Source organism: Sciurus vulgaris, assembly GCF_902686455.1.
Source record: "Sciurus vulgaris genome assembly, chromosome: 5".
Classification (NCBI taxonomy): Eukaryota; Metazoa; Chordata; class Mammalia; order Rodentia; family Sciuridae; genus Sciurus; species Sciurus vulgaris.
The window spans coordinates 122,297,804-122,316,412 of record NC_136465.1 but is presented as its reverse complement, the minus strand read 5'-3'; the positions used below and the strand labels follow the sequence as shown (position 1 = coordinate 122,316,412).

The 18,609-nt window shown below is 33.5% G+C and overlaps 1 protein-coding gene across 8 annotated transcripts in view; it reads right to left on the bottom strand.

Annotated features, from left to right (window-relative positions):
* Window positions 1–18,609, bottom strand: part of SLC16A7 (solute carrier family 16 member 7) — a 201,653-nt gene that overhangs the window by 57,388 nt on the left and 125,656 nt on the right. For all 8 annotated transcript variants that reach the window (XM_079142801.1, XM_079142803.1, XM_079142805.1 and 5 more), the window contains one exon: window positions 13,526–13,772. In XM_079142801.1, the coding sequence (XP_078998927.1) occupies window positions 13,526–13,742 (217 nt within the window). In that variant the 5' untranslated portion in view covers window positions 13,743–13,772. The remainder of the gene's footprint in view (window positions 1–13,525; window positions 13,773–18,609) is intronic.

Below are 18,609 nucleotides of genomic sequence, written 5' to 3'. Positions count from 1 at the left end.
TTTCAATAACAGAGAAATATTTCTATTGGCATGCAAACTCATTGTTCTTTCCCAAGACTAAAATCTATTTCAAAAACATAGACCAAGTTCATGAATGTAGGTTAAAAATAAAATAAATAAAAATAACTAATAAAGTTTTAGTCAAGCATAAATATATTAGTAACAATGATGTAAAAAAAAAAATCCAAACGGAGACAAATCTATTATCCTTGCAATTCTGTGTTCTTTTGATAGTGATGCCAAATAGATAGCAAGACATTGATGGATTACATGACAATTGTATATGATAACAACCTGAAGAGATTAGGAAAGGAAGGGATATGGTGGCAATAAATTCAATGCCACAAATACATAAAAGTGAACAGAAAACTGAGCTCTACAGTCAGATAGACCTAGGTATGAGTGCTCTTTCCAATATTTCCTTGGAAAATCAGCATGCTATCTTATTCTTAGGATTCACAATATAACATAAAAGGTAAATTGATAAGGAATTTTATTAAATACCTTTGGCCCCCTTTGTATCTAGATCTATCACTAATGAGCTTATCCAAATTATATTTGATTCTGTTACAAAGCATGGTTCAATTAATATTTTGGTGCCATAAATTCTATAGAATTATTTGCTTATGTTACAAAATTGGTCTTTTTCGGGCATCTCTTGGGCCCTGATTTTCTCTTATTTCTCACCACAATTCCAATATTACAGAATTAGTTAACAAATCTATTGATGTAATTTATATCCTTCTGGATTTCATATTGTTTTAATATATGTCTTCTTAGGCTTGATATATCTCCCTGCAAAGACAAAATCTGATTTGTCTTTCTTGCTAGAAAAGATAGTCTCTACTTCAAAAACAAACACAAATTCACAAGTATGTGTTTCTCATCATCCTAGCTCCTCTGTTTTTAATTTCTTCCAACTATACTACATTATGGAGTATGGTACTCATTTTGTGCACACATAAGGTTAAAGTATGTTTAAACACAATGCACACCCCTTCTTAGCAAAAAGTGAAAATCACAAGGCCTCTCTGTAATTACAGTGGATTTTGTGATTTGTGCATTCCCACATCAGATAGCTTTCCTCAATCTTTTTGCCCTGAAAAGACAAAAAGGAAAGGAAAAAAAAAAAAAAAAATGAAAAAAGAAAGGGGACTAAGATAAGAAGATAGCACATAAAACCTGGACCAAACATTTAAAATTTCTGATTTAAACAGTATCTACAAGAAAGATATGTAAAAGGTAGTCAAAATAATAGAAACACAGATGGATCATTTCCCCCTTTTATCTATAATTCTTTTAGGTTGAATTCTAAATCAAAATAGAAATTAGCATATATTTTCTTTCCTTCTTACACATTTCCTCTAGTTGTCCACATCTTTGGATAATTTTCAATTTTCAAAACAGATTTAATAATCTCAATGCTAGAATGTTAGTGAAACAGAACCAAATTTAGATTTCTTTGCCTAGATAGCCACATGCCCATTCTTATTAAGTTTTATCAGGAGAGATGAAACCAATTAAGAGTTCAGTAATACATATTCACGAAAATAAGTATGAATACTTTAGGTATAGGGAAAAGAGGCAGAGAAGTACTGAGTATCTTGCCAGAATTACCCAGCTAGTTTGTGGTAGCCTTCTGATTGCAAAGGATGAAATCCTGTATCCCCTAAACCACCATTCACCATTACACTATGCTACTTCCTGCCTCTCAAGTGGTAAAAAATAAAAGAAGGTCAAAAATAATTTTGTTCAGGAATTTAATAAAAGTATTGGTAACTCATCTCTGGAAATCTGGGGTATATTTTGGAACAAGAATGTATGTAGAGTCTTAAAATCAATGATTGAGAACTCAAAAGGAATATATGAAATGCTGTGTCGATAGAAAAATGAACCATTTAGAAAAAACATAACAAATAAAAATTTACATTTGGAATGTCACAGATATCACAAAATCATCATGAAGGGTAAAACTAGTACTCATAAACATGGCTAATATAATTTTGGCCTTATTAAATTCATACTGTGGTGAATAAATATATATGACTTCACTAAAGCAATAAAAAGTACTGTTTGGAACTGAATAGATATTCAGATACTTTGTGAGTGTGACTTCTTGACTACTATTACTGACTACCTCCTGATAAATGATTGCAGAATACAACAGGAGAAAAAAAGAGAGAGAGAGAGAGAAGATTTTCTATGTTCAATTTTATTTCCTAACAAGTGGATTTTAAAAAAAAAAAACTAATAATTGTCCAACATTACCTTCTACTTCATTCCATCATCCTACCAGAATAAAACCATACAGACAAAATAAGAGGTCACATGTACTTAAAACACAAGTGAATAAGGCCTTTTCCTTTTTTCCCACACATGAATGTTTTGGAATGTTTATCACATGCACGGGCAGGAATCTTTTGTTAGGGAAAGCAGTTTCACAAACACCCAGGACTCACCTCATTCTCCTAGTTAACTGTGCTCGATCCAATCTGGAAGCCAACATTAAGGACTGAGGTTATGCTACTTTTATAACGTTATACTCAGTTCAATAACATAGCAGGCTTGATTTAAGGAAAACCTCTAAGTAATATTTTCGCCACAACATAAAGGTATTCAATATTTCTTGCATGGAGCAGTGTTCATGAGAAAGGTTTACAGTTCATTTTATCTGAGTCATCACATTAAATTTGTTTTTCTTTATCTAAAACTGCCAAATTAACTCTATGTAGATATTTTATACATATTTTAAACTAATTGTGAAATATTCCTGGTGCCCAAGAGGCATTTGGAAGGTTAATGACAACCTCCAAGTGTTCAAGGACTTCCTAAATGAAGTTATTAAAATTCAACCCTTTGCATATTCCAGATGGAGGGGAAAAAGTTTGTCCGAGACAACTAGGGACAAAGAATACCAAGGGAGGTTTTAAAAACTTCCTATCTCCAGATCCAGGTTTGTTCTTTGAAAGATGACAGAAATTTGCAACATTGATTAAGACTTGTTTCATCAGTAGCTTCTATAGCCCAGTTCTTGCCCCAAAGTCAGCTTAGCTGCCATCTCTTGTTTATGCTACATAGATTTCACAACTGTCACTGCCAAAACACATACCATTTCATATTTCTTCAATATCACAACAGTTTACACAAGTTGGAATAAATTTCAAAAGTTTTGAACTTACTATATGGCATTTCCTCCTTACTAACAGGACCAAAATGATACCTTAAATGCTTTAGTCAATAGGTGATGCTTATATATATTTCTTTATCTATCATTGTCAGTTATTGAGATGAACACTGGATTACTAGGTGGAAGACTGGAAAAATTAGAAATGTCTAATCCACCTGGCGATTTTCCTTTTGTTCCCTTTTGTTCACTATCCAGATTGCAAATATTGTATTACGTACAGATGCTTTTTACTCATCATGTAAAGAGAAGAGAAAAATCTGAAGTAGATCAGAGTTGTATTGAATGGTTTTATTCCTTTTCCGCCTTCCAGGAATGCATACTCATTTCCTGGCATGCTGAGAAAATATACAGATTGCTTCTATTTAGTGCCTCTAATCCAATCACTGATTGCATGAGAGGTGAAGCCAAAGCAGAATGACATGAACCAACAGAGTGCTGTAGTCATCAAACTCCTAGAGTATGCATAGCACATTCTAATCAGCATAATTCAAAGCTGTGGATCATCAGCTCTTCATCAGTTTTCAAAAATCCATCACAGCTTCCATACAAGCTTTCCAAAGTATTACACTTACTGTCCTTCTAGTGAGAAAAGAGGCTACATGGAATTATTACTACTTTAATAGCTTAGCAAAGCTGTGTTCCTTTAAGAACTTTCTACATAACTGCTAATGTAAATTAGCTTTGTTATTCTGCAGGCTTATCCCACTCTCAACAAGCAACAGATAAAACAAGTGTAATAAAATGTTAAATAATTGTGAATATTTATATGCAACACAGGAAATACAATGTGTCTGATGTAATTCTATCAGAGAAATTCTACATAGGCCAGGTTGATCCTCATTATTTGCAGATTATTTACTTGCAAATTTGCCACCCAGTAAAATTTATCTATAACCCCAAAATCAATACTCACTGTGCTTTCACAGTCATCGGTGGGTATGTGCAAGGTGGTGAAGAATTCACACTGCCTGACATACATGTCAGTAAAGGCAATGCTCTGCGTTCTTAGTACAGCTCTCCTGCTATAAACACAAGTCCTTTTCAGGGTCTATGTAATGTCACATTTTCTACATGTTTTTGGTTTTTGTTTGTTGATTCTGTTACTTAAAAGTTCCTAAGCATAGTATTGAAGTGCTCGTTAGTTTTCTTAAGCACAAGAAGGCTGTAATGTGCCTTTTACGGAAAATATATTTGTTAGATGAGCTTCATTCAGGAATAATTTATCTTGTTTTGCCATAAGTTCAATGTTAGTGAGTCAACATTATAATTAAATAAGATATCAAGGAGATACTGCCTGATGACTCATTTATGAGATGTGTTTCCATGGCACCTACTGTGTTTCTTTACTAATGCATATCATAACTTTAATTAAATAAGGAAACATATAAATAGCTATTAAATTTTCTGAAAATGGTTAGTGTTGTATGGCTCCATATGACATTGTAGGTGTACAATGTATACTTGTGAAATAAATAAATAAATGAAACTATAAAAGGTTTTCTCTCCAGCTGAATTACCTAGACATATTCATCTCTGGAGACTACAAACAAATACTTGGGCAATTGATGTGCAGGACCAATTTCTGCCATCACTGTGATCTTACCTTAGGGTTAAAAGGATGAACCACACTCCTGTAGCATATAATTCTAACCAGCTGGGCAAATTTTTGCTCAAGGACAGTCACCTACATTAATCACTTAAAAACCTCTCTGGAATAGTGCAATTACTCTGCCAAAGGCATTAGTATTATAATAAAGAAAGAGTATTTAAAGTATATTTGATAGACACGATAGATCAAACCTGTCATTCACAGCATGTGAAAATATGAAATTTAATTTCTATTTTACAAGACTCTTTAAGAACAGTTAATTGAAAAGAACTATTGTAAATTCTTTAGTAATATCACAAATGTTTTGAGGGGGAGTAGCAAAGCTCCTTCTTATAGAAGAAACATTCACACGAAGTTTTCAGAACAACCATTGCAAGTCAGGGAAGTATTTCATGCTCCTGTAAGTAGGACCTTTTAGGAGCCCAATTCCATATATATCTACCCTATATCCTAGAGTTAAAGAAGAAAGTACTCAATAAGGACATAAAAGTAAGTCACAGAAGAAGAGGGAGAGTCACAAACCCAAGACTGAGTGTTGCCTAAATCACACTATATTATTGACTACTCCAATAGGGACAGCACTGTAGTCACAAATGGCCACATACCACTGTCTGTATCACAAGCCCCACTGACCCTGAACACTGATGCTCCTTTTATGCCAATGGATTATGGATTGTCTATAATCATTCCATTTGAATGTATTCTAAGAAATATCTGCTTGTTCACATCAGTAGCTTCTAAATAAAAACCAGCCTTGCTGTACCAGATTGTTAGGGCCTGGGTCATATGCCTGTGTCTAAAGTGCAAGGAATTCTGAGAAAGTGAATGCCTGACTTTTTCCTTAGGGAGAGAGGAAATGATGAAATTAGGAATTCTCTTGAACAGAATTTTCAAAGGATGACCCAAACGAATGATCAATGTCTACTCTGTTACCCAGGAGAAGGCCTGGGGGAAATGCCACAACATATATAAATAAAGGCGTTGGAATTTATTTTAGGAATGACTATTGACCTGCTTATTTCTTGCTTCACCACATTTCCAAACTTTATTGGCACAGTTTGCTCTGTCTTCTGGGTTCCTTATCTGTGGTTTCATTGCATAATGGATATTACCAAGAACAGGTGTGGCAACAAGAACTATAATTAAAACACTGTGGTCGGGGGGCTGTGAATGAATTATGGGTTTGTCTGAGCCATTGGCAAGGCAGGGGGTGGCTTTTCTGAGAACTCTTGGTGAAATTTCACCTATTTGAGACTGCTCAGATTATACTGAGACCCTTTCTATTGGCTCAGACAGCCCTAGGTTCAAACACGGCAGCCCTGAAGTAGAAAAGGTGGGTGTAACCTGCTAAGCCCCAAACAAGTTGTCTCTGCCATCTTCTTCCTGTTTCCCTCAGGAAGTCCTTCACTCTGAATTCCATTGGTGTTCCCACCCATTGAAATAAAATGCTCCATTTTGTTGTTAAATTCAGTCTCCATCATAGCTGGATCCTACAACCATGCCCCTGCTTTTCCTTATTTCCATACCTTGTCTTTTTCTTAAATTCCTCATACCTTTAATATTTCTGATCTGAATCACCTCCCTAGTTTGGGGAAACTGAGTGATACACTATGATTTCCTAAAATTCAAATTTTGGTATTTATTAAAGACAGTGACCCTGAGCAGAGGAGTATATATTTTCTCTCTCTCTCTCTCTCTCTCTCTCTCTCTCTCACTCTCTTACACACACACACACACACACACACACCCTTTCTCTCTTGTGATTTAACACGAGAAGAAACTGAAATTTCAAGGTTAAGTGTCAAAAAGCCTGAACAATCAGGTGGCAAAGTCTCAGTTTCAGAACTGCAGTTATGAAGCTCATTATTTTACTAACAATACCCTGCTGCCTTTCATTGGACGAAAGCATTAATTAAGCCTTTTGAGATGTCAGGATTGTCCATATCTAAGTTCCACTTTAGATGTCAACTTACACAAGATACACTTGAACTTCTGGGTGGCTACTAAATATTATATATCATTAGGCAACAGAGTTTCTAAACACAGTATGTGTTTTTTGGCATATAATTTCACTAGGAAGGTATAAAGTATCGAAATGAAAAGTTACATATGAGTGATTAGTTAAATCCCACACATGCTTTTATTTTTGAAAAATAAATACTAATTTCTTGATAAAGAGTATAATAGTAAGGCCCTAACCCTCTGTCTCTTCAGCAACCTTCTTTCTTCTGGGAAAAGTATCACCCTTCTATTACAGAACTACTCTCCTCAGGCTGCCAATGTTAGTCCTTCATTGATCCACTGCCTGCAGGCACAAGCAAACCAGGTCAGGGCCTATCCATCTTCCCTAGAATTTGCCAAAGTGAATTGTAGAGAAAAGGGACAGTCTCTCTCCCATGGCAAATTTGAGCCTGAAACATGAGACTGAGATGCCCATAGTTATCTTCCCCGTGTTGGGGAAGGATACCAACATAAATAAAAGAAGTTGCCATTCCAGAAGTAGCAGAGGAAAGAGGTAAGAAAGCAATATGCTGGACAAATAGGATCACTGGTGCTATTGACCTGGAAGACAGTGGTATCTATGCTTCTTCTCTGACTTGTGTTTATGAACATTTCTGTAGGCCAGAGGGTGTTTGAAACAGGCTACTGTCATTTGTAATAATAAATACAATCACATAAAACAGGTTCTTTTATAAATCTGTAAGTGTTCACCATCTAAGGAACAAATATGAGAAAGTATCTCAATAAAATCTCTTAAATTTTCAGCTAAAAACAGAATTTAGTAACAGCATGCTATCTTTTGTGGTACATTATCAGCCCTGTGGGCAAAGAATCTTTTGGAGCAGTTTCAAATCCCTAAGCATACTTCTAATATGTCCTTGACCCTTTCCTCCTTCCATCCTTGTCTTACGATGGACAAAGGACATTTAATCATAGAAATCTCCTGCGATATGATTTGCTTTCTGCTCTGTGTTTTGAAGGGCCCATCTCTCACTTTTACTCCTATGAAAACTGGCAAGGATGATACGCACTACAAATTCTTTTTTTCATTGAGATATTTTTTGGTATCACCCTCTTCTCCAACAGAGATCTGATGAAGTACCCCACATGCAGACATTCTTATAATCTAAATTGACTAAAGACATCCCAATAGCCTGTTCTAGCTCCGTTTAACAGTTTACATGTTATATTGTAGTTGTCCAACAAATACTTCCTGTTTGTAAGTGATCAGTATAGCCAAGGTTTGTCTCTATAACAATTTTCAGAAGCATGGTTTAATTACTCGCTCAAAGTCTGGGTAGGACAGAGACCCATGCTAGCCAAGCCATGTGCAACCTAGCTGCTGTGGCAGAGAAAAAAGGAAGGACAGGTGCATACCAGCTCAAACTGCCTCTTTCAGGAGGTGTGCAGGGTTTACATACGTCCTTCCACTCAAATTTCACAGGTCAAAATGACTCACTTGGCCTCATTTTAAGGGGAGGAAAACTGAGAAGTATAGAGGAGCACATGGATGTATAAGCATGATAGTTTTTGCCACACTGTACTGTCTTTCCTAGGAAAAGATTAGCAATATTCATACTGACACTTTAAAAAAAAAATTGAAATGGCAATAGATATAGGATGTAAGCCTGCTTACTCTGGATTGCCCAAGTATACCTGCTGGGCAAAACTTTCCGGTTTTGTAAATCTAAGAGGAAAGTTCAAGTTATCTCAAGCATGGGAATGAACTTTTTTCTTTTTTAAATTGCTACTAAGAGTATTATTGAATCATTTTAATAGTTTCTCTCATTCTCGAAAATATTTAGAGCACAAAGCATAATAATATAGTGACCTTATTTAAATTTTAAAGAGAAGGAAAAATATCCAGTAAATATTAGGCCACCAACCTGCTATACTAAATCCTTTTACTTCTTGGCCTCCAGTAAAATAAGCTCAGTGGTCTAATGCTCTGTTCCTCTCTGTACTGTGGTCCATCATAAAACCGTACTTTAGCACAACTGGCAGTCAGTGCTTACATAAAACAAAAGAATAAGTTCCCAGGCAGAAAAAGCCAATTCTGCCCTCCAGAATGGATGATTCTTTCAAAGCAGAACAGATATTAAAAGAAAAATCATAAGAGATGCTGGTATCCCAAAGTGTGTACTCACTACTTGTGCAGCTAACCATTCAAGAGAATAGCAGACAAACACCACCCTAAAAGATAATCCTATGTAATCACTGTTTACAAAAAAAATCCCTGTATCCATCTAAACAATGTAGAAAGTTTAAATTATAATATGTTTTCTACCACTCTTTGGCACTGTAATAATAGGGTGACCACTTTGCTTGACCTATTTGCTAGAACTCCAGGAGACCATATGGATGACCAGATGGGTTGCTGTAATTTAGTGCCATTATTCTGAGGATGAAGTAAGGAATCAACATAATTTGCATTCTTTTCCATCCTTCTTGCATACCTTTTATTAGTTTCATTTTTAATTCAGACATCAGAAGAAAAGATAATACCTTGCTACCAAGGCCCAGATGCCAACTAATTACTACATGAGACTCCAGCCCTGACATCACAGGCCAGGCCTGAGAACACGCTCCATCTTACTCAATGACCCCACCATAGTGATTAATAGGTTGAGTGCTAAGCCCTAATGAGTGTGTCAGATCTTAAATGTTCTCTAGGCTAATGTAATTAGCATTATGTTGAACAGACTATTTCAGTTACTTGGTAGAGAGACTCATTATACTTCATAGATAGTGATATGCCTTTCACCTCAAAGACCTCATATGGTCTTCAAATTTATTTTATAATCATTAACCAAAAAGCCCTCTGTACATAAAGATCTTTCAAAACCTAGAGAAAAATGTAAATATTTTTCAATCAAGTATTAATATATTCTACAGCAGTAAACCCCGACATTATATGTAAAGTGAGATGATTTTCAAAGATACTTGTTTAAAAATGAAAAATTTTTGACTCTACCAACAGAAATTCTGATAGAAGGAGGCTGAGGATAAGGCCTAGAATAATACATTTTTAACAAGAGACCCTATATTCCCAAACAGAGCATCTGTGGACTGCCCTTGGAAAAAACACTACAACATGAGTAACAGAACTAATAGCATATACATTAGAGTAACTGAATCTATCAGGCTTTTTTGTCCTAAATAGTTATTTACGTTTCTGAAAAAATCATGCACACCCATAAGAAAAATTGTTTTCAGGTTGAGATTATAGCTTCAAATATGCAAATTATTTTTTTTGTTAGAAGATTAAAAACTACCAAGATAATACATAAATATTATTTCCAACAAGCCATGTAAGTGTATGAGATCTAGATCAGACAGTATAGAGCAGAGAGTACCATTTCTATCCAATAAGCAAAGGACCTAGAACTGTATTTTCAGTTTTAAGGGAAAGAGCAAAAGGTAGGAAAATTTCTGAAATTCCCAACTTTCTTCCATGACCAGGGAAATGTTTTAGCCCTAATAACTAAGGACTTTGGGCAATAAGTAGGTTCTCACCTAGATATTACATTGATCAATTACTAAACTCTAAGAATTTATACATGTCTAGCATTGCTTTCTTGAAATACCAGAAATAAATACCTGTCAATTTTTAATTTAGATGAACTTTATTCACATACTACCCTAAATATTTAAGGCAACTTTTTAAAAATTTTACAACTACCAAATTACCATCTTATTTATGCATTTCAAGAGATCTCTTTTGGATCTTTTCAAGCTTTTACCATATACATTAAAAAATAAAATAAGAATATGAATAAAATGAAAACATTTATTTATGACAAATATAGTTCAAGTATTAACTTATCATTTCATACCAAAATTTAGTGGTTTGAGGAACTTAAAATTATATTAATTTAAAATTATATAATTCTTCATTCTATGATGACTTTAGATTGAGCCAGGGAGTAGGCTGTCATATTTCCATAGCAAGTCCATAAACCCATTCTTTTGTTGATGAAAAATGATTGGTGAGAATCAGGCACAGTGGCACACACCTGTAATCCCAACAGCTAGGGAGGCTGAGGCAAGAGGATCTTGAGTTCAAAGCCAGCCTCAGCAAAAAGGAGAGGCGCTAACCAACTCAGTGAGACCCTGTCTCTAAATAAAATACAAAGTAGGGCTGGGGATGTGGTTCAGTGGTCGAGTGGTCCTGAGTTCAATCCCTGGTTACCCTGCCACACACAAAAAAATGATTGGTGAGGTGTAAAGTTCAGTCCAGGAACAGCTGGATGCATGGAGTTGAGATTTCCTCTAGAATGCCTGCTCTTCCCATGGTAGAGAAGTTTAAGAATTCTGACCAGTAGGATGTGTGCAGATATGAAGTTTATCCTTTTCAGGCCTGAACCCTAAAATATCCCATATGCTCTTCCTTGCTGTCTGCCTTTGCTCTGTCCAGCAAATAGAGCAGACTGAGAGAACAACGTGCAAAGACTGAGCTGATGGCATAGCCACCAGAGGAAACACTGCTTGAGTAAGAAATAAATCTTCCTTGCCTTAAGCCACTGAGACTGTGGGATCCTGTGCAGAAAACTGGATTGATATGAAGTCATTTAGAAGAGTCTGTTTCACTGTATTTAAGAGCAGGGTGAAACATAGCATAACATTTAAGAGCTTTTGGAGCTCAAGATAAGATGATTTTGTGTGTTGTTCTACCAGAGCATTATGAAAGAACACCTCACCCACAGGCTGCAAGAACAAGACCTACTGTACAATATCTCTTGTCCCTTGTCATAAGAAATACCACTATTAATTGTTTTTTTTTCCATTTTTTTTATTAAAAATCATAAATTTACATAGGGCAATGTTGTTTGATTCATTCTGTTATTTTTTCCCTTCCCCCCACCCCTCCCACACCTCTTTTCCCTCTATACAGTCCTTCCTTCCTCCATTCTTTCCACCCTCCTTATCCCTAACCCTAAACCTAACCCTAGCCCTAACGCTAACCCCTCCTACCCCCAACCCCTCCTACCCCCCATTATATGTCCTCATCCGCTTATCAGCGAGATCATTCGTCCTTTAGTTTTTTGAGATTGGCTTATCTCACTTAGCATGATATCCTCCAATTTCATCCATTTGCCTGCAAATGTCATAATTTTATCATTCTTCATGTTAATTGTTTACAGAAACTGTCCAAAGGAGATTCTTAGAAAGGGTTTTAGATGCAGACTTTTTAATTGACCTGCCCAAATAGCATTTTGAAGATACCATTTGATATTAAAATAAAATTGCACCAGTTTAACCTAACCAGTCCTATGCTAGATCAATCTAAAATTATCAATAAACAAAAAAAATAGAAAATACATACCAGTATCAACATGTGTGCATGCATATGTCACACACACAGAGAATTATTTCAGGATGATATATATATATTTTAAAAATAAAATATATATATATATTTTTTTTTACTTTGGTAGTGCAATGAAAAGATAACACCTTTAAGAATAATTATTACGTCACTGAACAAATGACCTTGGTGGGTGTAGTACATAAGTCATTACATTGCAAGGACAAAACACTGCATTGGGCTTGCAGAAGGCCTGGTTTAGCTCTTTAGTTGTAAAGAGGAAGATATGAGAATGGCAGAGAACACAGTGACTAAACGTTTGAAGTCTCAATTTTTATCAGCCACTAGTGAGCTGTTCGACTTAGGAAAGCTATTTTATCTCTCTACTTCTTGCTATAGAATAGAGAGAAAATAACATTTATTTCACAGGTTAAGAGGATTAAGTCACACCCCATATATCAAGTGATGAGAGAGGCCTTGGCTGAAACTAAATACTAATAAATATTGGATAATAGCAATAATGTTATATCTCTATCAGTAAAAGCCACATTATCTTACTTATATAAAATAAAAAATGATACTAGATAATTTATGATTTGTTTAAATTCTTATATTCTGAGTCTATAATTATACCTTGAAGTTAAATATCCATTTAAAAAATGAAAACTGTAAAATCCATATATTTTGAGTAATGGTTTAAAAAAAAATCCATAAGGCAGTCTGGTCTGCTGGTGAGACTGACTTAAAGATGACAGGTCACATATTAATGTACTAATGACATTTTTTTTAACATTCAGAAGTGAGCTGCTTTCTTGATATATTCATTATCCCTCATGATTCATAACTGTCATTAAAATATAGAATATAACGACGTGTTGTCAGACAACCATTTAAATAAAAGTATGTCATATTTAATGAGACCTATAATAATAAGGAATTATTTCTTACCTGATTCTGAAAGACTCCAGAATGTGTATAACTGTATTTTTGCAGTGTAAAGTAAAATACTTTCTGGGCTTAGAAATTATCAGCAACTTAAACAAGTTTCCTTCTCATTCAAAAGAAAACATTTCCTCCAGCTAGAGCAATAATAAGCAATGATACCAACACTATATTGCAGTTTTTATTCCAATCTAAATAGAGAAGTATTTACCTTGGAAATTTTATTATTTAGTAAATTTTGATTTGTACAAATAAATTTTTATTCAAAATATACCAGAGGCTCAAAATTAATAGTTTGAGATATTGAATTAAAATCACTAAAAATTATTTTAATTATACTTTTGATTGATTTTGGCTGACTATACCATGAAAACAGGGCTTAATATACCAGGATACTGCATATAAATCACACGGGAGGAATGTGGCATGAAGGAATTATCTTCTTAATCCAGAATTCTACTTAATCCAAGAACCTTACCTCCTGCATACATAACAGCCAGCATAATGGATGATATCCATGCTATTTCACTGTACGTGGTGTGGAATATTTGCTGAATTTCTTTGAAGAATACTGTGACGGCTTTGGGGAATGCATACGAAAATCCAATGGAGATAAAAGATGCTCCAACCACAACCCAACCCCATCCTCCATCAGGAGGTGGGTATAGAGGTGGGGAACTTGGCATTGGTGGCATTTCTGCTCCTGTATTTCAAATTCAAGTAACCTAAACACACAAAAAAAATGAAATAACAGTTTAAAACTTATTTGCATTTTTGTATGACACTCTTCGTTATTTACTGAAGTAGTACTTTCCAGGTATAACGTATAACTTTTCATGAATACTTTAATATTCATGCACTCAGAAAATCTATGAAAAATAATATGAAGTCTATAACTTGGACTACTATGAGCTAAAAATAGAAAGGATTTAATTTATGGGACAAAAATTACTTGAAGTGAAGTTAAGAATTTAGATCTAAATCAACCAAACAATAAAAACTATTTCAATTTTATTTCTTAACATAAAGAAAATGGAACTGCCACCACTTAAAATAAAATACTTTTAAAATTCAAAATACTGATTTTAAGATTTTTTATATAAAGTTCGAGAAGGACCAGATATTAAATCCAAAGAATTATAAAATATTAAATAGTCATTCTTGGAATTTCTCTACTTTTAATAAGTGAGAATATTTCAAAGCATTTCTGTCTGGATCTGTTTTCTAAACGATTGAACCAAAAACTACATAGTTCTATAAAATTACACTAGTTTTAATGTACTTTCAAAACTGGTACTACCTACTATTTTATGAAGATACATAAAATGAAATATACATAAAATATACATGTATAATACATTTGTTTGTTGAGGTTGGTGGAGGAAAGGACTTTCCCTTTGGATATGCCTAAGAGCACTTAATTACTTCATTAAGGTATAGAACAACCACTCTCCCATGGAAGAAATTAACATAACATTTGAAATTAGGTGAATTAAGTTAAAAACATCTTGGTTCCCTAGTTTGCTTGTTTTTGGAGAGAGGTGCTGCTTGCGTAACTCTTGGATATGTACAATTGCCAGTACTTTTCAGTATCTTCCTTATACTGAAATGAAATATCTTCAATATGTAAATATGTCTTAATTGAAAGGTAGAGGAAAAAAAGAAATAAGTGAAGAAAAAAAAAGCAATTTTGCCACACATTTTCAGAAAACCTAGCTCTTAATATGATTTTTTTTTTCCTACTGTTGTTTCCCTTTTGGATGATTGCAAAGATGGCAGTAACTTCCTATTTTTTCATAAAAAATCATACATCTAAAGTGCAAATCATGACATCTTGATACACATATACAGAGTGATCACTACCTTTAATTTAATTACCATATCTCCTCACATAGATACCATTTTTCTTTTCTGTTTTTGCTTTTTGGTTGTGGAGAACACCTAAAATCTATTCTTTACAAATTTCCAGAATACATACTATGTTAAGTACAGTGTGTTATATATTATATTATAAAATTATTCATTCTGCATAACTGTAATTTTATAACTGTGATTTTATAATTTTGACCATCTACCCCTACCCAGCTAAATTTTCAGTCTTAGTTTCTATAAATTTGACTTTCTTTGATTATAAATATAAATGAAACCATGCACTTATTTTCTTTCTGTGTCTGGTTTGTTTCACTCAACATAAGGTCCTCTCTGAAACCAGTCTTGAAAATCAGGATCGGTTTATTGAAAACTTTTTGCTCTTGCCTGGGCATTTCTTGGGTGTTCAATCTTCAACATTGAGGGAATGGGACCCAATACTGGCTTTCTACTTTGAACTTTATTGTGACAAATAACAGTTCTATCCTGCTATTTTTTTTTTTTTTTTTTTTTTTTATCACCAGGCTCTAGATACAATAAAATGCTTTAACCACAGACAAACTGTGCATACAATGCATATCTTGGTCAATCAAGATCATCCAGAAAAATACACTTCTATTAAGTTAATATTTTGAAGGGACTATAATTGCTAAAAATCAACCCAAAATACCACACCTTGTCAATTATTATTTTTAAAAGATCTGTATGTCATCAGTACAGTTGTAGTTGGTTTTATAATCTTCCTTTCTATAGTTTTATTTCTCCTTGGTCATCAATTTATGACACATGAGCACTAGAAATAGTTTCTTTAAAAATTGTTAACATTAAGGAAAAGGCAAAAGGAAAGAGATGAATTTTAAGTATTAGTTAAATAAGCTAAAAATAGCAATTGGCCTTTGAAAGTTGTCTGAAGAATCTGAAAATATACATAAGTAAATTTTATTATATTTTAAAGTATCCAATCATCTTATTACTTAAAAATGAAAAAAAAATTCTGGAAAAATACTGAAGAAATGCTAAAAGATATTTATATTTTGACTACTCTTTATTATAGAGTGTAAAAACAGTTATCAGCCTTAAAAACCTTGTTTAGTAATTTTCCTGCTTGCATATAAGAAACTAATCCATCTTTCATCATTAATTCATGAGTGTAAACTTTTGTAGTTTTTATCACACCTGCTCTAGTAAGCACTTAGAAATATAACTGGATGATCCATTTTTAGTGATGTCAAAAATCATAAACACCATTTTTAAATAATGTTAAATTCATATTATTAAATTAAGTCAACTATTATTAAATCAAATACATTAAAATATCAGTACAAATTAGGCAAATAGTGTGCAAACCATGTTACATATACAAATATTGAAATTCGTTGATAATCTAGGTTTATGTTGGGGTTTCTATTTTAAACAGGAAACAATGGCTGCAGAAAAATGAAACAGTTTATATAAATTCACAGTAAGTAGATGTCAGCACCAGTATAAATCCCATGATTGCAAATATTACTATTTAAATATGTCCCATTACTTAATATAAAGTTTTTAATTAATAGTTTTTAATATAAAATTTAATATAAAATAGTTTTTAATATAAAACACATCATTCTTATATCAAACTAATTTGAAATCCCAGATCCTCTAAAACATTGCACTTAGTGTGCTCCCACATAAAGAGAAGATGAAATATATATATGATTACAAATACATAAATCCATGTTTATTATGTAAATATACACATTTATATATAAATTTGCAGGCTTCCATCACTTTCCATTCTCTAAAGTTTAATTGGAATTGTATATTCAAGACTATTTTTACACTGGCTTCATCTTGTGTCATGAAGATTAAGCACAGGGTAGTCTTGGTGTACTGGCTCTGTCTCTTACGCTGTAACATTTAGTAAATAATAAAACTCTGAGTCTGTTCTCTCATCTGTAAAAGTAGGACTAAAATTTTATTTACTTTGTAAGATAAATAGGAGGACTAACAGAAGGATTATATGTAAAATAAATAGCATGACTGATGTGTCCTGAATGAATATACCTATCATTATCTTGACCTTCCTTAAAATGCTAAGTAAAGATGTAGCTCATTAAAATGGGTAAAAATGGGATTTTAAAAATATATATATTTGGAAACACTTATTTGGTTTTCATTTATGCTAAATTCCATACACTACCCTACATTTAACATAGCAAGTATCTTAAAATGAAATTTTCATGAAAAAAATTTATCTCAGGATAGTGTTAATATTTTTCTTTTTTCTCTTGGTATTGGGGATCAAACACAGGAATGTTTTACCACTGAGCTACATCCTCATCTGTTTTTATTTTTTTTTATTTTGAGAGATAGTCTTGTTATGTTGCTTAGGGCCTCATTAAATTGCTGAGACTTGTATTGAACTTGTGATCTTCCTGCCTTAGGGGAGTTGCTGAGATTACAGGTGTGCACCCAGGCAGGAGTAGTGTAATTATGAAAGAAAAGAGTATATGCTTAGTTTAGTTTAGTGATCTGCACACAATTAGATTATGTGTTCAATAGATCATGGTTGAGCCAGGTGTGGTGGTAGTGCTCAGGAGGCTGAGGCAGGAGGATCGAAAGTTCAAAGTCAGCCTCAGCAAAAGCAAGGTGCTAAGCAACTCAGAGAGACCCTGTCTTTAAGTAAAATACAAAATAGGGCTGGGGATGTGGCTCAGTGGTCAAGGGCCACTGAATTCAATCCCTGGTATCCCTGCAAATCAATCAGTCAATCAATCATGGTTGAGGTTTAATGTGAAATTGTCAGTCTTTCTACAAGTCCTGAATAATTTTAGGGCTTCAGAAATAGACATTTTTAATCTGATGCTCTATGTGCCCTTCCAGATTACAGCCGCTAAGAAACAACTATTCCAAATTATATAAGCACTAACTTAATTGTATTTAAATTTTTACAATATATGTATGTGTACATGTGCTATATGTATATATTTTAAAACTTGTACGTAATATATGAAATAAATACTTTATATGTAAAATTTTGATTATATAAGTACGTATATGTAAAGGTCAAACAGGCAAAATAGTAAGTAATTTAATAAAGACATTATATGTAAATCTATGTTGTTTATTCTATATATTACAATTATTTATATTCATATGATTCATTTATAGGTATTCTTGGAAATAGCTTTTTAATTTAATATTATAATTTTACATTTAGGTTTCTTACAGATTTCTGAATCTGATGCTTTGGAATATAGAGGATTCTTATTCATTGCAGGTGTGTTCTATCATGTTATCTTGAACTCAGTATTAACAGATACTGAACCTTTGCTTGTAGAGGAAATATGGGAATGAGTTTATGTGTGACTCTGATCACATTTTCATCAATCAATATATAACCTTGTTTGATTTGTATTTCCACTTAAAGATGCCTCCTTTAATACATATTGTTGATTCATTAGCACTGAACTGAAGGTGAATGGCATTGTAAATCATGCCTGAGTGAGGCATATCTAACACAAATGTTTCTTCTATAAGGTGCATCCCAGGCGTCTTGCACTGGGGAACTTCAGCAGCACTCTAGGAGGCCATTTTAAACAGCAAGTTCACTAACAAAGAAGCACAACAATGTTAAAATGTGGCATTAAGTAGATTGTACAAAGGATACATGGTTGCCTGGAATTTAAAATTTAAAAATTTGAAAAATGG